The sequence below is a fragment of the Chroicocephalus ridibundus genome, unplaced genomic scaffold (genome assembly GCF_963924245.1).
Source record: "Chroicocephalus ridibundus unplaced genomic scaffold, bChrRid1.1 SCAFFOLD_726, whole genome shotgun sequence".
Lineage (NCBI taxonomy): Eukaryota > Metazoa > Chordata > Aves > Charadriiformes > Laridae > Chroicocephalus > Chroicocephalus ridibundus.
The window spans coordinates 1-20715 of record NW_026961677.1 but is presented as its reverse complement, the minus strand read 5'-3'; the positions used below and the strand labels follow the sequence as shown (position 1 = coordinate 20715).

Genomic DNA, 20715 nt, shown 5'->3' with positions numbered 1-20715 from the left:
TTAAGGCACAAATCAGGGGTACAAAAGGTCCCCCCTAGACCCCACTCCTGGCTCTGAGGTGTCAGCTCCGGTCTCTGCTGGTGGCCACCTGGCCATCGGCCACGTAGGTGGTCCATGGATCCGCCTCGGCGGAGCCCCAGAGGCGCGATGGGGGAGGTTTCCTTCGGGAGCAGCGTCTCGGATACTCAACCTACGGCCACCTTTCCAGGGGAGGTGAAGATGCCCAAGTGCCACCAGGCTCAGGGGCGGGGGGTGACGTTCAGTGGCATCGTCTCAGGTGACTTCATGAATTTCAGCGAGTTGACCTCTGGTGTCACCTTCTCTTGAGGTTTCAGGTGGACCCACGGCGAGTTGACCTCTGGTGTCATCTTCACCTTGGCCCCACAGCAGGTAGACTTGTGGTGTCACCTTCTCTTGAGGTTCCAGATGGACCCACAGCAGGTGGAATTCTAGTGTCATCTTCTCCTGAGGCTTGGACCCACAGCATGTAGACTTCTGGTGTCACCTTCTCTTGAGGTTTCAGATGGCCCCACAGCAAGTTGACCTCTGGTGTCACCTTCTCTCGAGCTTTCAGATGGACCACAGCAGGTAGACTTGTGGGTTCACCTTCTCTTGAGCTTTCAGATGGACCTACAGCAGGTAGACTTGTGGTGTCACCTTCTCTTGAGGTTTCAGATGGCCCCACAGCAAGTTGACCTCTGGTGTCACCTTCTCTCGAGCTTTCAGATGGACCACAGCAGGTAGACTTGTGGGTTCACCTTCTCTTGAGCTTTCAGATGGACCTACAGCAGGTAGACTTGTGGTGTCACCTTCTCTTGAGGCTTCAGATGAACCTACAACAGGTAGACTTGTGGGGTCACCTTCTCTGGAGCTTCAGCTTGGCCCCACAGCAGGTAGACTTGTGGGGTCCCCTTTTCTTGAGCTTTCAGATGGACCTACAGCAGGTAGACTTGTGGGGTCACCTTCTCTCAAGGTTCCAGCTTGGCCCCACAGCACGTAGACTTCTGGTGTCACCTTCTCTTGAGGTTTCAGATGGACCCACAGCACGTAGACTTCTGGTGTCATCTTCAGCTTGGCCCCACAGCAGGTAGACTTGTGGCATCACCTTCTCTTGAGAAGATGGACCCGCAGTTGGGTTTGAAGGCAACTCAAAGCCAAGGCAACATTCCTTTGGGTATTTACTAATAACGTGGTCACCACAAATTGGATGAGCTCACGAAGGGACAATGTTTGGGGTCAACCACGGTCCCATCCCCACCTTAAGTAACGATGACTGCAAGAGAAAACGAAGATTTCACCGCCAGGTAGTCCTTGCGTCCAGCTTCTTGACCAAGACTTTGGCACCAACACCACCAAGCCCCTCCCCAAAGAAGCCCCTCAGGTCCCTCAGACCCGGTTCCTCACCAAGGAGAAATGAGAAGGTGGCTCCACTCTGGATGTATTTCTGAATACTCCTCACTTTTCTCATTTTAAGGACAATTTGGGGTCCAAAAGTAGATGTTGCGACGATTTTTCTTTTCCAAATCGCGTTACTTACAGGGCTGAAGTCGAGGTTGAGTCGAGAAGGACGGTGGGAGGGCTGGTCATGATGAGTTGGGGAGGAGCCGGCCTCGGAGATGAGGGTCATCAGGTAGAACGTGGGGCGCATCTTCTTCGGATGAGCAACTTGGACCAACCGATGGATTCGGGACGTCTCAAACTCTTTTATTCTTGAGCTGTGGAAGCACCACCTGGACTCGTCGCTTGACCATCACGTCCCACCTCTCCTCCCGCTTTCTGCTGGCTCTTCCCCTGCTTGGACGCATCCCGCGAAACGCCGCCGACCCCTTTCCTCCTGTGAATCTCCTGGTGCCTCGTTCGGTGGGAAGCCTGGCGGAAGGTTTTTTGGCAGATGGGGCAGGTGTAGGGTTTTTCGCCCGTGTGGATGCGGCGGTGGGTGACGAGGAGAAAATTGGAGTGGAAATTTTTCCCGCAGTCGGAGCAACGGTACGGTCTCCCCTCGGTGTGGAACCGTTGGTGCTTCAGGAGAGCCGCGATGGCGCCGAAACATTCCTCGCAACTGGGACACTTGTAGGGTTTCTCCTCCGTGTGGCTCCTCCGGTGTCTCCGAAGGGTCGAACTATCGTTGTAGCACTTCTCGCAGATGGGACACTTGAAGGGTCTCTCCCCCGTATGGATGCGTTGGTGTTTCAGTAGCGTCCCGCTGTGGCTGAAGGCCTTGTCACACTTGGAGCACCTATAGGGTCGTTCTCCCACGTGGGTGGCCCGGTGAAGGACCTGAGCCGACTTCGCATGGAAGCTCTTGCTACAGTAGGGACATTTATAACGTCCCTCCCCTTGGTGGCCTCCTTGAGATGTCCTCTGCTTCTTCTCCACGTGCATCTTCTTGTGTTTGATGAGTCCCGAGCTGTCCGTGTAGCTCTGCCCGCAATCCGTACATTTGTAGGGTCTCTCCCCGGTGTGGCTTCGCTGGTGTCTCGTGAGGTGGGAACTCAACCGAAAGCTTTTGTTGCAGTCGAGGCAGTTGTAGGGTTTCTCCCCGGTGTGGATTCTCCGATGGGTGACGAGATCCGAGCTCATGATGAAGCTCTTCCCGCATTCGGGGCACTTGTAGGGTTTCTCCCCCGTGTGGACCCGTTGGTGAACAATGAGGGTCGATCTCCGGTTGAAGCGCTTCCCGCACACCGAGCACTTGAAGGGCTTCTCTCCCGTGTGGATGCGCTGATGAATGGCCAGGTACCGCCTCAAGCTGAAGTTCTTCCCGCAGGCGAGGCACTGGAAAGGGTTGTCCGCGCTATGGGTGGCTTGGTGGGCCAGCAGGTACGCGCTCAACTGAAAGGTCTTCCCGCAGACCAGGCAGACGTAGGGTTTCCCCCCGCTGTGGATCTTCCGATGGGTGCTGAGGGTGGAGGTGAGACGGAAACACTTCCCGCAGTCGGCGCACTTGTAGGGTTTCTCCCCCGTGTGGATCCGTTGATGCTTGTTGAGAGCGGAACCGACTCGGAAACCCTTCCCGCACTCGTGACACGTGAAAGGTTTTTCACCGGTGTGGATGCGCTGGTGGGGGATGAGGAAGGACCTGCGAGTGAAGATCTTCCCACAGTCGGGACAGCTGTAGAGACCCTTGTGCATGGCCTCTTCTGCCTTCCCAGCCGTGTTCTTCCCATTCTTGCCGCGGCTGGAGGTCCTCTTGGTCGCGCGGCTCCCACGGCGCAACCGTCCGCCCTTCCTTGGTGATGGGCGTCCATGGGAGTCATCGCTGGGTTCTTCGGAGGCTTCTTGCGATTGACTCTCCCACTCGCGCTGCGCCGGTGGGTTTGGCTCTTGAGGGATCTCCACCTCACACAGCTCCAAACACAGCTCAGATCCTTCCAGTTCCTCCAGGCCGTTTTCCTTCCCGTCCGCCATCTTGGCAGCTGAAGGAACGAAGATCTCAAGCCCAAGTCAGGGCTTTGCAAAAGCTCCCAGGAAAGTTTAAAGCTCCGACTCCCAAATCTAGCAGCTCCAGTGGTGCCACAGGGGGGTGGGGGTGGTGACCCCGGGCGCCAACCCCACAGTGACACAGGGAAAGGCCATGGGAAGGAGATCTATTGAGGGTCACCAGATAGAGAAGGTCCACGCGGACCTCTGGGCCGAGGAAGGACCATCGAGCTTCAGCTCCATGCCACCCCTTCCCACCACATCCACCTCTTGCTCCACCAGGAAGACCTGGAGAAGAAAGACCAGGCATCGCTGGGGTCCCACTTGCACGTGGGGTTCGCTCGCGCCCCACGGGTGGGATGGGACCGGCCACCCCCCTCACCACGTGCCCCACACCATCATCAACCACCAGCATCCATCTGGACCTGGTGGTAGAACCCATGTGTTGGGGAGGACCCAACCGCCACTACTGCTGCCCCACACCTGCCCCACCACCCCAGCCACCCCCGGGACCCTCGGAGCTCAGCCCCACGGCGGGAATGGGGCAGAGGGGTGTCGGGTCCCTGGTCCCCGCTTCTCGGTCACCTGTGGGATGTGGCGAGCCCAGGCGGGGGGCTCGGTGGTCCCCGTGGAGGTGGCTCCTCGTGTGACCCGGATACAGTGAGGAGTTGGAGCCGCCTCCTTCCTCCTCTTCCTCCTCCTCTTCCTCCTCCGTCCCGCCTCTCCCTGCTCCTGCTCCTCCTCCATCCCTCCTCCTGCTCCTCCTCCTTCTCCATCCCTCCTCCTCCTGCTCCTCCTCCTGCTCCTCCTCCTCCTGTTTCTCCATCCCTCCTCCTGCTCCTCCTCCTTCTCCATCCCTCCTCCTCCTGCTCCTCCTCCTCCATCCCTCCTCCTCTTCATGTCTCCTCCTCTATCCCTCCTCCTCCTGCTCTGTCCTCCAGCCCTCCTCCTCTTTCTGTCCCTGCTCCTTCTCCTTCTCCTTCTCCTTTCATCCTCTCCTTCTCCTTCTTTCATCCTTTCTCCTCCTTCTCCTTCTTTCATCCTTTTCCCTCCTTCTTCTCCTTCTCCTTCTCCTTCTCCCTCTCCCTCTCCTTCTTTCATCCTTTCTCCTCCTTCTCCTTCTCCTCCATCCTTTCTTCTCCCTTCCTCCTCCTCCATGTAGCTCTTCCCACACAAGGAGAACTTGTGGGTCTCCCGGTGTTTGATGAGCTTTGGGCTCATGGTGAAGCCCTTCCTGCAGTTGGGGCATCTCTAGGGTCTCTCACCATGACGGATCCTCTGGTGGGACGTGAGGTTGGAGCCATTGCTGAAGCTCCTCCAGCACCAGGAGAGTTGCCACCACCTTCTGCTTCATGGGGTGGTTCTGGTGGGACTTCAGCTCCTTGTAGCTCTTCCCACACACAGACAACTTGTAGGGAGCCTCCTCCATGTGGGTCTCCTGGTGTTTGATGACCTTTGATCTCATGGAGGAGCCCTTCCCATGGGCTTGTCCCACCTTGGGCTGGAGAAGGAGCGGATGGACAGGATGGAGACCCAGGAGACGGTCGATTGGAGACGTGAGCTGACGGAAATGGGCAGCTACGAGCCTGACCTACTTTTGGCCTCCATCCCTGGAGGAGAAGACACCCCTTGGGACACACACACACACCCCCCCACACCGGCTCGAGGAGAAGCTCTTGGTGGTCACCACGAAGGGTCCTCGGCTCTCCGATTCCCCGTCGATCTCCTTGGCTTGGCCAAGGAGAGCCCACCCCAAAACCTGGAGGAGATGTTGGCTCCGCCTGGGGTGCAGCAGCCCCCCCCAGCCTTCTCGGCTTTCATCCTTCTCAACTCAGGGGTGGGGTGTCCTCATCACCCCCTGCCCCCCCGGTGGATAAAACCCCACTGTGACGCACCCCACCGTGGGGACGAAGTGGGGCTTGACCCCTTGAAATTGTCCCCATAGGCATCACCTTCTTGGACCAGCGTTGGGACCACCCGATGTTGCCCCAGGCCACCGGGCTCTTCCTCCCCGAGGAAGACGCGTGACGCAGGCGGCCGGATCCTCCCCGTGACCTACTTTGGGTGGTTACAGGGATGGAGGCGGGGGGGGGGGGCCCTCCCCCACCCCGGATCTGCTCGTGGCTTCAAAGGGAGCCCAGCCGGATGGGTGCTGAGCACCAGGCACGGGGTGGAACTGGATGGGTGCTGAGCACCGTGGACCACTCAGAAGGTGCTTCTAGAAGGGTGCTGAGCACCGTGGACCATCCACAGGGTGGTTCTAGGAGGGTGCTGAGCACCTGGGACCATGCACAAGGTGCTTCTAGAAGGGTGCTGAGCACCAAGCACAGGGTGGAGCTGGATGGGTGCTGAGCACCAGGCACAGAGTGCAGCTGGAAGGGTGCTGAGCACCTGGGACCATGCACAGGGTGCTTCTAGAAGGGTGCTGAGCATCATCATGGGGTGCAGCTGGAAGGGTGCTGAGCACCAAGCGCAGGGTGGAGCTGGATGGGTGTTGAGCACCATGGACCATGCACGGGGTGGTTCTAGAAGGGTGCTGAGCACCAGGGACGGTGCACAGGGTGCTTCTAGAAGGGAGCTGAGCACCAAGCATGGGGTGCATCTGGAAGGGTGCTGAGCACCTGGGACCATGCACAAGGTGCTTCTAGAAGGGTGCTGAGCACCATGGACCATGCACAGGGTGGTTCTAGAAGGGTGCTGAGCATCATCCATGGGGTGCAGCTGGATGGGTGCTGGGCACCATGGACCATGCACAAGGTGCTTCTAGAAGGGTGCTGAGCACCAAGCACAGGGTGGAGCTGGATGGGTGCTGAGCACCAGGCACAGAGTGCAGCTGGAAGGGTGCTGAGCACCTGGGACCATGCACAGGGTGCTTCTAGAAGGGTGCTGAGCATCATCATGGGGTGCAGCTGGAAGGGTGCTGAGCACCAAGCGCAGGGTGGAGCTGGATGGGTGTTGAGCACCATGGACCATGCACGGGGTGGTTCTAGAAGGGTGCTGAGCACCAGGGACGGTGCACAGGGTGCTTCTAGAAGGGAGCTGAGCACCAAGCATGGGGTGCATCTGGAAGGGTGCTGAGCACCTGGGACCATGCACAAGGTGCTTCTAGAAGGGTGCTGAGCACCATGGACCATGCACAGGGTGGTTCTAGAAGGGTGCTGAGCATCATCCATGGGGTGCAGCTGGATGGGTGCTGGGCACCATGGACCATGCACAAGGTGCTTCTAGAAGGGTGCTGAGCACCAAGCACAGGGTGGAGCTGGATGGGTGCTGAGCACCAGGCACAGGGTGCAGCTGGATGGGTGCTGAGCACCATGGACCATCCAGAGGGTGGTTCTAGAAGGGTGCTGAGCACCAAAGACCATGCACAAGGGGCTTCTAGAAGGGTGCTGAGCACCATGGACCATGCACAGGGTACTGCTAGAAGGGTGCTGAGCACCAAGCACAGGGTGGAGCTGGATGGGTGCTGAGCACCAAGCACGGGGTGCAGCTGGATGGGTGCTGAGCACCAGGGACCATCCAGAGGGTGGTTCTAGAAGGGTGCTGAGCACCAGGGACGGTGCACAAGGAGCTTCTAGAAGGGTGCTGAGCACCGTGGACCATGCACAAGGTGCTTCTAGAAGGGTGCTGAGCACCAAGCGCAGGATGGAACCGAACGGGTGCTGAGCACCAAGCACGGGGTGCAGCTGGATGGGTGCTGAGCACCAGGGACCATCCAGAGGGTGGTTCTAGACGGGTGCTGAGCACCAGGGACGGTGCACAAGGAGCTTCTAGAAGGGTGCTGAGCACCGTGGACCATGCACAAGGTGCTTCTAGAAGGGTGCTGAGCACCAAGCGCAGGATGGAACCGAACGTGTGCTGAGCACCAAGCACGGGGTGCAGCTGGATGGGTGCTGAGCACCAGGGACCATCCAGAGGGTGGTTCTAGAAGGGTGCTGAGCACCAGGGACGGTGCACAAGGAGCTTCTAGAAGGGTGCTGAGCACCGTGGACCATGCACAAGGTGCTTCTAGAAGGGTGCTGAGCACCAAGCGCAGGATGGAACCGAACGGGTGCTGAGCACCAAGCACGAGGTGCAGCTGGATGGGTGCTGAGCACCAGGGACCATCCAGAGGGTGGTTCTAGACGGGTGCTGAGCACCAGGGACCGCGCCGAGGGTGCAGCCGGATGGGTGCTGAGCACCCTCTGTGTGTGTCCGTCCTTGTGTCCTCCCCCGCCGTGTGGGCGCTGCGGGGGCTGGCACTGGGATCACAGCCCCTGCGGGAGCTGCCTGTCCCCTGCCTGCCCCCTGCCTGCACCCTGCCTGCGCCTACCAAGCCCCTGCCTGCCCCCTGCCTGCTCTCTACCAACCCCCTGCCTGCACCCTGCCTGCACCCTGCCTGCACCCTGCCTGCTCTCTACCAACCCCCTGCCTGCACCCTGCCTGCGCCTACCAGACCCCTGCCTGCATGCTGCCTGCGCCCTGGCCCCTCTCTGCTCCCTACCAACCCCCTGCCTGCACCCTGCCTGCGCCTACCAACCCCCTGCCTGCACCTACCAACCCCCTGCCTGCATCCTGCCTGCACCCTGCCTGCACCCTGCCTGCACCCTGCCTGCTCTCTACCAACCCCCTGCCTGCATCCTGCCTGCACGCTGCCTGCGCCCTGGCCCCTGTCTGCTCCCTACCAACCCCCTGCCTGCACCCTGCCTGCGCCTACCAACCCCCTGCCTGCACCTACCAACCCCCTGCCTGCACCCTGCCTGCGCCTACCAACCCCCTGCCTGCACCTACCAACCCCCTGCCTGCACCCTGCCTGCACCCTGCCTGCTCCCTACCAACCCCCTGCCTGCATCCTGCCTGCGCCTACCAACCCCCTGCCTGCCCCCTGCCTGCTCCCTACTGACCCCCTGCCTGCACCCTGCCTGCACCCTGCCTGCGCCTACCAACCTCCTGCCTGCACCCTGACCCCTCTCTGCTCCCTACCCTGCCTGCTCCCTGCCTGCACCCTGCTTGCGCCCTGAACGCCTGCCAACCCCCTGCCTGCACCCTGCCTGCGCCTACCAGCCCCCTGTCTGCACCCTGCCTGCGTCTACCAACCTCCTGCCTGCACCCTGACCCCTCTCTGCTCCCTACCAGCCCCCTGCCTGCTCCCTGCCTGCGCCTACCAACCCCCTGCCTGCACCCTGCCTGCACCCTGCCTGCACCCTGGCCCCTGCCTGCTCCCTGCCTGCACCCTGCCTGTGCCTACCAACCCCCTGCCTGCACCTACCAACCCCCTGCCTGCACCCTGCCTGCACCCTGCCTGCTCCCTACCAACCCCCTGCCTGCATCCTGCCTGCGCCTACCAACCCCCTGCCTGCCCCCTGCCTGCTCCCTACTGACCCCCTGCCTGCACCCTGCCTGCACCCTGCCTGCGCCTACCAACCTCCTGCCTGCACCCTGACCCCTCTCTGCTCCCTACCCTGCCTGCTCCCTGCCTGCACCCTGCTTGCGCCCTGAACGCCTGCCAACCCCCTGCCTGCACCCTGCCTGCGCCTACCAGCCCCCTGTCTGCACCCTGCCTGCGTCTACCAACCTCCTGCCTGCACCCTGACCCCTCTCTGCTCCCTACCAGCCCCCTGCCTGCTCCCTGCCTGCGCCTACCAACCCCCTGCCTGCACCCTGCCTGCACCCTGCCTGCACCCTGGCCCCTGCCTGCTCCCTGCCTGCACCCTGCCTGTGCCTACCAACCCCCTGCCTGCACGCTGCCTGCGCCCGGGCCCCTGTCTGCTCCCTACCAACCCCCTGCCTGCACCCTGCCTGCACCCTGCCTGCGTCTACCAACCTCCTGCCTGCACCCTGACCCCTCTCTGCTCCCTACCAGGCCCCTGCCTGCTCCCTGCCTGCGCCTACCAACCCCCTGCCTGCACCCTGCCTGCACCCTGCCTGCACCTACCAGCCCCCTGCCTGCACCCTGGCCCCTGCCTGCTCCCTGCCTGCACCCTGCCTGTGCCTACCAACCCCCTGCCTGCACCCTGCCTGCACCCTGCCTGTGCCTACCAACCCCCTGCCTGCACACTGCCTGCACCCTGACCCCTCTCTGCTCCCTAGCAGGCCCCTGCCTGCACCCTGCCTGCACCCTGCCTGCACCCTGGCCCCTGCCTGCTCCCTGCCTGCACCCTGCCTGTGCCTACCAACCCCCTGCCTGCATGCTGCCTGCGCCCGGGCCCCTGTCTGCTCCCTACCAGGCCCCTGCCTGCACCCTGCCTGCACCTACCAACCCCCTGCCTGCACCCTGCCTACTCCCTGCCTGCACGCTTCCTGCACCCTGACCCCTCTCTGCTCCCTACCAGCCCCCTGCCTGCTCCCTGCCTGCACCCTGCCTGCCTGCCCTGAACGCCTGCCAACTCCCTGCCTGCACCCTGCCTGTGCCTACCAACCCCCTGCCTGCACCCTGCTTGCACCCTGACCCCCTGCCTGCACCCTGCCTGCACCCTGCCTGCTCCCTACCAACCCCCTGCCTGCACCCTGCCTGCAACCTCCAACCCCCTGCCCGCGCTCTGCCTGCACCGTACCAACCCCCTGCCTGCGCCTACCCTCCCCCCCTTCCCCCCCCATTTTTCCCCTCCCCCCCATTTCCCCTTCCCCCCTTTTCCCCCTCCATTCCCTTCCCCCCCTTTCCCCCCACTTTTTTCCCCTTCCCCCCCACTTCCCCCCCTCCCCCCATTTCCCTGCCCCCCCTTTTTCCCCCTTCCCCCCTTTTTTCCCCCCTCTTTTCCCCCTCCCCCCCATTTCCCCCCCTTTTTCCCCCCCATTCCCTTCCCCCCCCTTTTTTTTTCCCCTCCTCCCCCCTCCTTTCCCCCCCCATTTACCCGCCCCCCCCTTTTTGCCCCTCCCCCCCGGGCCCCGCCCCCCCATTTCCCCTTCCCCCCTTTTTTTTCCCTCCCGCCCCCCCTTTTTCCCCCCTCCCCCCGCATTTCCCCTTCCCCCCCTTTTCCCCCCCCATTCCCTCTCCCTCCTTCCCCCCCCCCCCATTTTTTTTCCCTCCTCCCCCCTCCTTTCTCCCCCCCCCCTTTTTGCCCCTCCCTCCTGGGCCCCGCCCCCCCCATTTCCCCTCCCCCCCCCTTTTTTTCCCCGCCCCCCCCCCCCCGCGCAGCCCCGGCCCCGCGCCCATCCCCGTGGCGCCGCATCAACCCCCCCCCGCCCCGGGGGCTTCTCCGCCCCCCACCCCCCCCCGCGTCCGTCTGTCCGTCCATCCCCCCCCCCTCCCAAAATCCCCCCCCCGAAGTTTTTCACACACCTTCCCCCCCCCCTCCGTTTTTTCACCCCCCCCCCCCGCGGTTTTTTTTTCCCAGCAGCGGGAGTTTCCCATCCTCCACCCGCAGCGGCTCCATCTTCATCCTCCTCCTCCCCCCGCGGTCCTACCCCCCCCCCCACCCCCGGGCTTCGGGACCCCCCCCACCCCCCCATCTCCGAGAAAACCTCCCCGCCCCCCCCCCGGGACTCGTGTCGACCCCCCATCTCCGTCCCCCCCCGAATATCTCCTCGAAAACCCCCCGGATTCGCTCCCCCCCCCCCATCATCATCCTCCTTCTCCTCCTTTCCCACCCCCCCCAGCTCCGTGACCCCCCCCCCCCAAGCTTCGGGACCCCCCCCCCACATCTCCGGTCCCCCCCCCCAGCTCCGCGAACCCCCCCCACCCCAGACTCTTCCCTACCCCCCCCCCCGCCCCCAAGCCATCATCCCTCATCCCCCCCCCCGAGCTCCGTGCACCCCCCCCGGGCTCCCTGACCCCCCCCCTCGGGTTTCGGGGGACCCCCCCCCCACATCTCCGGGACACCCCCCCCCCCCCCCGCCTCCGGACTCGTCCCCCACCCCCCCCAGCTCCGTGGACACCCCCCCCGGAATCCCTGACACCCCCCCCAGGGCTCCGTGACCCCCCCCCCCAGCTCCGTAGGACCCCCCCCCCCCCCCCCCCCCCCAATTTTCTCTGGCCCCCCTCCTCCACCTCCGGGACCCCCCCCCTCCCCGAGCTCCGGGACCCCCCCCCATCTCCTTCCCCCCCCCCCCCCAAATCTTCGTGCCCCCCCACCAAGATCTCTGCCCCCCCCCCCCAGGTCCTGTCCCCCCCCAGGTCCTGTCCCCCCCCATTTCGCCTCCACTCCCCCATTTTGCGCCCCCCCCCCCCCCCCCAAGCTCCTCCTCTTCGCGCCCCCCTCCCCCCCCCCCCCCGCGGACAAGCCCAGGCCAAGGTAAGACAACACCCACCCCCCCACCCCCCCCCAAAAAATAGGGCTCCCCCCCCCCCTTTTCTGGGGGGAGTGGGTCACGCTGGGGGGGGTTGGGGGGGAGATGGGGGACGGTAGGGTGGGGCACTGACGCCCCCCCCCCCCATTTTGGGAGGGGGGGGGTGTTTGACATGCTGGGGCCCTCCCCCATTTTGAGATCCTTGTTTGCCCCCCCCCCCCAAGACCCTGACCCCCCCCCCCCATTCCTGGGACCCCCAAATTTCCCCCCCCCCCTTCCCCCAGCCTGGGACCCCTATTCCCTTCCATCCCCCCCCCCCCCAAATCCTGAACCCTCCCAATCCTGGGTCTCGCCCCCCCAACCCTGGACCCCCCCCCCAATTCTGAGACACCCCCCCCCCCTCCCCGCTGGGGGTCCCATGGGTGCCCCCCCCCCTCCTCCGCCCCGCTGCGACCTTCCCTCAGCAGTGCCACCGCGGGGGGGGGGGGTGGACGACTATGGGTCTGGGGCGGGGGGGGCCCATATGGGTCTGGGGGGATGTCAATACGGGACTGGGGCGGGGGGGGACACGACTCTGTGGGGCAGGGGAGGGGGCCCATATGGGTCCGGGGGGGGTGTCAATATGGGTCCGGAGGGGCCAATATGGGTCTGGGGGGGGGTGTGTGTGTGTGAATATGTGTCCGGGGTGGCCAATATAGGGCTGGGGGGGCCCATATGGGGCTGGGGGGGGCAAAGGTGGGTCCGGGGGGGCCCATATGGGGACAGAAGGGGATCAATATGGGTCCGGGGGGGGCCTATATGGGTCCGGGGGGGCCTATATGGGTTTGGGGAGGGTGTCAATATGGGTCTTGGGGGGAGGGGGGACCAATATGGGTCCAGGGGGGGCAATATGGGGCGGGGGGGGGGCCACGCCTGCGTCCCAGGAGCTGAGCAGTAACCAAGCAACGGCCTTAATGCTTCTAATTAACCCTGATTAGTGCCCGGCTTAATTAACCCCGGGGCCTGGGTGGGCTGGAAGTGGGGGGGGGGGGGGGGGGGAGGCAGGGGGGAAGGTGGGGGTGCCCCCCCCCGCCCCAGGCCAGGATCGGGCCCCTCCCCACCCCCCCCCAACCCTGCCCCGGTGCCGGTTGGGAAATTCTTTAACCCCCCCCCGTTAAATAATATTATTTTATTTTAAAATAAAAAATTAAAAAAAAAAAAAAAAAGGGGGAAACAAATCAGTGGGTTTTTAAAATATTAAAAAAAAAAAACAAAACCAAACCAAAATTTCAAAATATATTTAAAATCGATATAAAAAGAAATGGAAAAGTATAAATAGAACGGATTTTTTCCGGGCCGCGGCTGGAATTCTCCACCCCCGTTAAATAATGATTTATTAATTATTATTACATATTTTTTTCTTAAATAAAAAAAGGCAAATAGATCAATGGGTTTAAAATAGCTAAAAATAATCAAAAATTCAAAAGACGTTTAAAATGAATATTAAAAGAAACATAAAAATATAAACAGAAAGGATCGTTTTTCTGGGCCACGTCTGAAGTTTTTCTACCCCGTTAAATAATTATTTATTAATTATTATTGTTTTCTTTTTTTTTTTTTTAATAAAAATGGAAAATAAATCAGCGGGTTTCAAATATTTAAAAAAAAAATTGAAAATACATTTAAAATTAATATAAAAAGAAATAGAAAACTATAAATATAAAGGATTTCTCTGGGCCGCGGCCGGAATTCTTCAACCCCATTAAATAATGATTTGCTGATTAGTATTATATTTTTTGTTTTTTAATAAAAAAAGGAAAACAAATCCATGGGTTTAAAATATTTAAACAATAATTAAAAATTCAAAAGACGTTTAAAATGAATATTAAAAGAAACATAAAAATATAAACAGAAAGGATCGTTTTTCTGGGCCGCGGCCGAAGTTTTTCAACCCCGTTAAATAATTATTTATTAATTATTATTATTTTCTTTTTTTTTTTTTAAATAAAAATGGAAAATCAGCGGGTTTCAAATATTTTTTAAAAATTTCAAAATACATTTTAAAATAATATAAAAAGAAATATAAAAATATAAAGGATTTCTCCGGGCCGCGTCCAGAATTCTTCAACCCCGTGAAATAACGATTTATTAATTATTATAATTTTATTTTTTTTTTTAACCAGGAAAGGAAAATAAATCAATGGGTTTCAAATATTTTGAAAAAAAAAAAAAATTTAAAAAATTCCAGAGATATTGAAAATTGATGTAAAAATATAAATATAAAGGGTTTCTCTGGGCCGCGGCCGAAGTTTTTCGACGCCGTTAAATAATCGTTTGTTAATTATTATTAGTTTTTTTTTTTTTTTTATTTTGAAATAAAAACGGAAAAAAAAATCAGCGGGTTGCAAATATTTAGAAAACAATTGCAAACACGTTGAAAACGAATATAGAAAGAAACAGAAAAATAGAAAAATAGAAAGGATTTCTCCGGGCCGCGGCCGGAATTCTTCAACCCCGTGAAATAACGATTTGTTAATTATTATAATATTATTTTTTTAAAGACAAAAAAGGAAAATGAATCAATGGGTTTAAAATATTGTGAAAAAAAAAAAAAATTAAAATTCGAAATACATTGAAAATGGATGTAAAAATAGAAATAAAAAGGAAATTTTTATTTTTTTTTCCTGGGCCGCGGCTGAATTACGGCCCCGGAGCCGGGGGGGTGGGGGGGGAAGGGGGGAGGGGGGCTGTGCCGGGGGTTTGCACACGCGTGTGCGAAGGCGGGGGGGTGGGAGGGGGGGTGTCAGTTACACCGTGAGTGTGCGAAGCGGGGGGGGGGGGTCGGTTGCACGACGACGTGCGCGTGAGCGGCTGCAGCTCCTGCCCCGAGTGTGCAACAAGGGTGTTGTTTTCACCCCGGGTGTGCAAAGGGGGGGGGGGAGTTTGCCCCGTGAGCGCGCGAGTGGGGTGTAGCTCGCACCGTGAGTGTGCAAAGGGGGTGTCAGTCGGACTGTGAGTGTGTAAGTGGGGTGTAGGTTGCACTGTGAGTGTGCAAATGGGTTGTTGGTTGCACAACACGCGTGTGAGCGGCTGTTGCTCGTGCCCTCGGTGTGCAAAAGGGTGTACTTTGCATTGTAAGTGTGCAACCCGGGTGTAGTTGTCACTGTGAGTGTGCAAATGGGGTGTAGCTTGCACCATGAGTGTGCAAAGGGGGTGTCAGTTGGACTGTGAGCGTGCAAAGGGGGTGTCGGTTGCGCAACGTGCGCGTGAGCGGCTGTTGCTCGTGCCCTGGGCGTGCAAAAGGGTGTAGTTTTCACTGTGGGTGTGCAAAGGGGGTGTCGGTTGCACAACGGATCTGTAAGCAGCTGTAGCTCGTGGTGTGAGTGTGCAAAGGGGGTTCAGTTGCACGACGTGTGCGTGAGCAGCTGTTGCTCATGCCCTGAGTGTGCGAATGGGGTGTAGCTTGCACCATGAGTGTGCAAAGGGGGTGTCAGTCGGACTGTGAGTGTGAAAAGGTGGTGTAGGTTGCACGACGTGCATGTGAGCGGCTGTTGCTCGTGCTCTGAGTGTGCGAATGGGGTGTGGGTTGCATCATAAGTGTGCAAGTGGGGTGTTGTTTTCACTGTGGGTGTGCAAATGGGGTGTCGGTTGCACAACGCGTCTGTGAGGGGCTGTAGCTCATGTTGTGAGTGTGCAAAGGGGGTGTAGTTTGCACAACACACCTGTGAGCAGCTGTTGCTCGTGCTCTGGGTGTGCAAAAGGGTGTAGTTTTCACTGTGAGTGTGCAAATGGGGTGTAGCTTGCACCATGAGTGTGCAAATGGGGTGTCGGTTGCACAACGCGTCTGTGAGGGGCTGTAGCTCGTGGTGTGAGTGTGCAAATGGGGTGTAGGTTGCACAACGTGCGCGTGAGCGGTTGTAAGTCACTCCCTGAGTGTGCAAAAGGGTGTAGTTTTCACTGTGGGTGTGTAAAGGGGGTGTCGGTTGCACAATGCGTCTGTAAGAGGCTGCAGCTCGTGGTGTGAGTGTGCAAAGGGGGTTCAGTTGCACGACGTGCGCGTGAGCGGCTGTTGCTCATGCCCTGAGTGTGCGAATGGGGTGTAGCTTGCACCATGAGTGTGCAAAGGGGGTGTCAGTCGGACTGTGAGTGTGCAAAGGGGTGTAGGTTGGACTGTGAGTGTACAAATGGGTTGTTGGTTGCACAACACGCGTGTGAGCGGCTGTTGCTCGTGTCCTGGGCGTGCAAAAGGGTGTAGTTTTCACTGTGGGTGTGCAAATGGGGTGTAGCTTGCACCATGAGTGTGCAAATGGGGTGTAGGTTGGACTGTGGGTGTGCAAGCGGGGTGTCGGTTGCACAACGCGTCTGTGAGGGGCTGTAGCTCGTGGTGTGAGTGTGCGAATGGGGTGTTGGTCGCACAACGCACGTGCGAGTGGCTGTAGCTCCTGCCCTGAGTGGGCAAAAGGGTGTAGTTTTCACTGTGCTTGTGCAAATAGGGTGTCGGTTGCACCGTGAGCGTGCAAAGGGGGTGTCAGTCGGACTGTGAGCGTGCAAAGGGGGTGTCGGTTGCGCGACGTGCGTGGGAGCGGCATGTGGGGCATAACCTATAGGGGATGTACCCTCTGGGGGACGCAGCATCCATGGGGTGTACCCTATAGGGGTCGCGCTCCCTAGGGGATGCAGCGGGCAGGGGAAGTGCAGGCAGGAGTTGGGGGTGGGGGGAGGGCCCAGACGCCCCATAAGTGTGGGGCTGTCGCCGTCCCTATAGATGCTGCTGCTGCCGCTGCTGCTGGCGCTGAGCGCGGCGCCCGGCCGGGCGACCGTCCACGTCAACCTCACCGAAGGTACGTGTCACGCGCGCGTACGCATGGAGGGGTGGGGGGGGGACACGCGCGCGTGTGTCCCCGTCACCCCACAGGCGTGACCCACCCCCCGACCCCGTCCCCAGGCTGCCAGATCATCCACCCGCCGCGGGACGGGGGGATCCGGTACCGGGGTTTGACCCCCGAGGAGGTGCAGAGCGTGCGCTTCCTGCCCTTCGACTACGAGATCGAGTACGTCTGTCGGCCCGACCGCGAGATCGTGGGGCCCAAAGTGCGCAAGTGCCAGCGCGACGGCACCTGGACCGCCATGGGCCACCCCAGCCGCTGCCGTGAGTGTCACCGTCATCGGTCCCAACATCAGCGTCACCAGCCCCAGCCCCATCACCGTTACCGTCACCATCGTGATCACCATCCCCAGCCCCGTCACCGTCCTGGTCACCGTCCCCATCATCATCACCATCCCTGTCGCCGTCACCATCCCCATCACCATCACTGTCACCATCCCCATCACTGTCACCGTCCCCATCATCATCACCATCCCCATCACCGTCACCACCCCCAACGACATCAGCGTCACCAGCCCCAGCCCCATCGCCGTTACCGTCACCATCGTGATCACCATCCCCAGCCCCGTCACCATCCCGGTCACCATCCCCATCATCATCACCATCCCCGTCGCCATCCCTGTCCCCGTCACCATCCCCATCACCATCACTGTCACTGTCCGCATCATCATCACCATCCCCATCACCATCCCGGTCACGATCCCCATCATCATCACCATCCCCGTCACCATCCCTGTCACCATCCCGGCCACCGTCCCCATCATCATCAAAATGCCCATCACCATCACCACCCCCAACGACATCAGCATCACCAGCCCCATCGCTGTTACCATCACCATCATGATCACCATCCCCGTCACCATCCCTGTCGCCATTCCCATCATCATCATCCCCATCACCATCCCTGTCCCCGTCAATGTTCCCATCACCGTCACTGTCCCCATCACCATCCCCATCATCGTCACCACCCCCAACGACATCAGCATCACCATCCCCAGCCCCATCACTGTTACCGTCACCATTGTGATCACCATCACTGTCACCGTCCCCATCATCATCATCATCATCCCCATCACCGTGACCATCACTATCACCATCCCCATCACCATCACCATTCCCGTCACCGTCACCACCCCCAACAACATCAACGTCACCATCCCCAGCCCTGATGCTGCTATCGTCACCATCACGGTCACCGTCCCCGTCACCATCACTGTCACCGTCCCCATCACCATCCCCATCACCATCATTGTTACCATTGCTGTCCCCGTCACCCTCCCCATCACCATCCCCATCCTCCTCCCCGTCACTGTCACCATCCCCATCCTCATTCCCATCACCATTGTGGTCCCTGTCCCTGTAATCATCCCTATCACCGTCACCGTGACCATCCCCAATGCCATCAGCAATCCCATCACCATGACCATGATCTTCACCGTGACCCTCACCTTCACCGTTACCGTGACCTCACCACACCATCACAAACACCATCCCCATCACTGTTACCATCACCACCGTCACCATCCCCGTCATGATCACCATCACTTTTACCATCCCCATCACTGTCACCGTCACCACGACCATGATCTTCACCATGACCATTATCATACCATCAGCATCCCCGTCACTGTTACCATCACCCCCATCATCACCATCACCCCCATCATCACCATGACCGTCGCCATCACCTTTACCATCCCCATCACTGTCACCGTCACCATGACCATGACCTTCACCATGACCGTCACCTTCACCATTGCCATGACCATCACCACACCGTCACCATCACCCCCATCATCACCATCACCCCCATCATCACCATTACCATCACCATCGTGATCACCATCACCTTTACCATCTCCATCACTGTCACCATCACCATGACCATGATCTTCACCTTCACCATTACCGTGACCATCACCACACCATCCCCATCAGCATCCCCATCACCACCATCATCACCATCATCCCCATCATCACCATTACCATCCCCATCACTGTCACCATCTCCATCACCATGACCATGATCTTCACCATGACCCCCATCCCCGTTCCCATCACCAGCGCTCCCAAACCAGCACCCTGGGGAGGACGTGGACTTGACGCCCCCCCTCCCTCCCCGTTTGCACCCCCCCAACCAGTGAGGACCTGTCCCAAGATGCACCTGAGCTTGGAGAACGGGCAGGCGGTGGCGCGGGCCATGGAGCGGGTGCCGGTGGAGGGGACATGGACCGAGTACAGCTGCAACCCCGGGTTCCGCCTGGTGGGCAGCGCCCGCAGTAACTGCACCAAGTTGGGGCGCTGGAGCACCCCCAAACCCGTCTGCGAGCGTGAGTGGGGGCCCCAGGGGGTGGGAGGGGGCAGATGGGGAGGTTGGGGGACGTGGGGAGGGGGGTCTGTGGTGGGAAGGTTGGGTCTTCATGGGGTTCCTGGGGGGGTTGGGGGCTCCCAGTTCAGGTCTCCGTGGGGTGTCTGTGGGGTTGGGTGGTCCCTGGGGTGGGGGGTTGAGGTCTCCATGGGGTTTCTGTGGGGTTGGGTGATCCCTGGGGTGGGTGTTGAGGTCCCTATGGAGTGTCTGTGGGGTTAGGGGGGTCCTGGTTCAGGTATCCATAGGGTGGGAGGGGTCATATGGGGAGGTTGGGGGGGGTGTGGGGTGGAAGGTTGGGTCTTCGTGGGCTTTCTGGGGGGAATGGGGGCTCCCAGTTCAGGTCTCCTTGGGGTCGGGTGGTCCGTGGGGTGGGGGTTCAGGTCTCCACGGGGTTTCTGTGGGGTTGGGTGGTCCGTGGGGTGGGGGTTCAGGTCTCCACGGGGTTTCTGTGGGGTTGGGTGGTCCCTGGGGTGGGGGTTGAGGTCTCCATGGGGTGTCTGTGGGGTTGGGTGGTCTCTGGGGGTGGGGGTTGAGGTCTCCATGGGGTGTCTGTGGGGTTGGGTGGTCTCTGGGGTGGGTGTTGAGGTCCCTATGGGGTGTCTGTGGGGTTGGGGACTCCCGGTTCAGGTCTCCATGGGGTTGGGTCATCCTTGGGGTGGGGGTTCAGGTCTCTATGGGGTGTCTGTGGGGTTGGGTGGTCCCTGGGGTGGGGGTCGAGGCCCCCATGAGTGGGTCCCTGGGGCTGTGGGTCCCAGGGGTGGGGGTTCAGCCCCCCATGTGGGGGTCCTTGGGGCTGAGGCGGGGGGTCCCTGGGGTTAGGGGTCCCTGGGTGGGGGCTCAGACCCTCATGGGGGTCCCTGGGGTGGGGGTCCGTGGGGTTGGAGGCCCCTTGGGTGGGGGTTCAGCCCCCCATGGGGGGATCCGTGGGTTGGGGGGTGCCTGGGGTGGGGGTCCAGCCCCCCCCATGTGTGGGTCTGTGGGGTCAGAGGTCCCTTGGGTGGGGGTTCAGACCCCCATGGGGGGATCCCGGGGGTTGGGGGGGTCCTTAAATTGGGGGCTCAGCCCCCCCCATGGGGGAGGCCCCTGAAGTTGGGGGTCCCTTGGATGGGGGTTCAGACCCCCATGGGGGGATCCTTGGGGTTGGGGGGGGGTCCCTTGGGTGGGGGTTCAGCCCCCCATGTGTGGGTCCCTGGGGCTGGGGGGGGGGGTCCCTGGGGTTGGATGGTCCCTGGGGTGGGGGTTCAGCCCCCCATGGGGTGGTCCTTGGGGTGGGGGGGTCCTTGGGGTTGGGGGTCCCTTGGGTGGGGGCTCAGCCCCCCATGTGTGGGTCCCTGGGGTCGGGGGGTGTCTCTGTGTGACTCAGTTTCCCCCTCGCAGTGCGTCGCCCTCTCTCAGGTGAGTGTGGCCCCATGTCCCCGCCCCCCATGTCCCCCCCCCCCCCGTCCCCCCCCCCCCCGCCGCCACATCCTCCTGCCCCACACCCCCCCCGGCCCCGGGACCCCGCGGGACCCCCCCATCCAACCCCACACGGCTTCGTGGGGCAGGAGGCCCCTTCCTCCAGCCTTCATCCCTCCCTCCTCCCCCTCTTCCTCTTCCTCTTCCTCCTCCTCCCAGCCTTCCTCCCTCCCCCATCCATCCCTCTCCTTCCTCCTCCTCTTCCTCCCTCTCTTCCTCCTCCCAGCCTTCCTCCCTCCATCCGTCTTCCTCCCCCTCCTCCTCCTCCTCCCAGCCTTCCTCCCTCCCCCATCCATCCCTCTCCTTCCTCCTCTTCATCCTCCTCCTCCTCCTCCCAGCCTTCCTCCCTCCCCCATCCATCCCTCTCCTTCCTCCTCTTCATCCTCCTCCTCCTCCTCCCAGC

General features: G+C 60.3%; 2 protein-coding genes across 3 annotated transcripts; one reads left to right on the top strand and one right to left on the bottom strand.

Annotated features, from left to right (window-relative positions):
• Nucleotides 1–479: 479 nt before the first annotated feature.
• On the bottom strand, nt 480–4261 carry LOC134509552 (zinc finger protein 883-like). Of its 2 annotated transcripts, none has more exons than XM_063322095.1 (2): nt 4006–4261; nt 480–3416 (listed from the first exon to the last, which is right to left on the bottom strand). In XM_063322095.1, the coding sequence occupies exons 1-2, from the start codon at nt 4244–4246 to the stop codon at nt 1705–1707; spliced, it is 1953 nt and encodes a 650-aa protein (XP_063178165.1). In that variant the 5' UTR covers nt 4247–4261; the 3' UTR covers nt 480–1704. The 2 variants fall into 2 exon arrangements, with proteins under 2 accessions (XP_063178165.1, XP_063178166.1); XM_063322096.1 differs by having other exon boundaries at nt 480–3708; nt 4006–4141.
• A 7353-nt stretch (nt 4262–11614) lies between these two features.
• On the top strand, nt 11615–20454 carry LOC134509553 (gamma-aminobutyric acid type B receptor subunit 1-like; the record flags this gene model as incomplete). The annotated part of the gene is made up of 5 exons (XM_063322097.1): nt 11615–11630; nt 16370–16445; nt 16550–16753; nt 18631–18819; nt 20235–20454. Coding segments are annotated over exons 2-5 (689 nt in total), but the record flags the coding sequence as incomplete, so codon positions are not given.
• Nucleotides 20455–20715: the final 261 nt, after the last annotated feature.

What these genes read in the sequence shown, in the direction of transcription:
- LOC134509552 (XM_063322095.1), bottom strand. Translation starts at nt 4,246, where the DNA reads ATGGAGAAACAGGAGGAGGAGGAGCAGGAGGAGGAGCAGGAGGAGGAG. An exon ending in GGGCTCGCCACATCCCACAG is followed by an intron (nt 3,417 to 4,005) that starts GTGACCGAGAAG and finishes TCGTTCCTTCAG; the next exon opens with CTGCCAAGATGGCGGACGGG.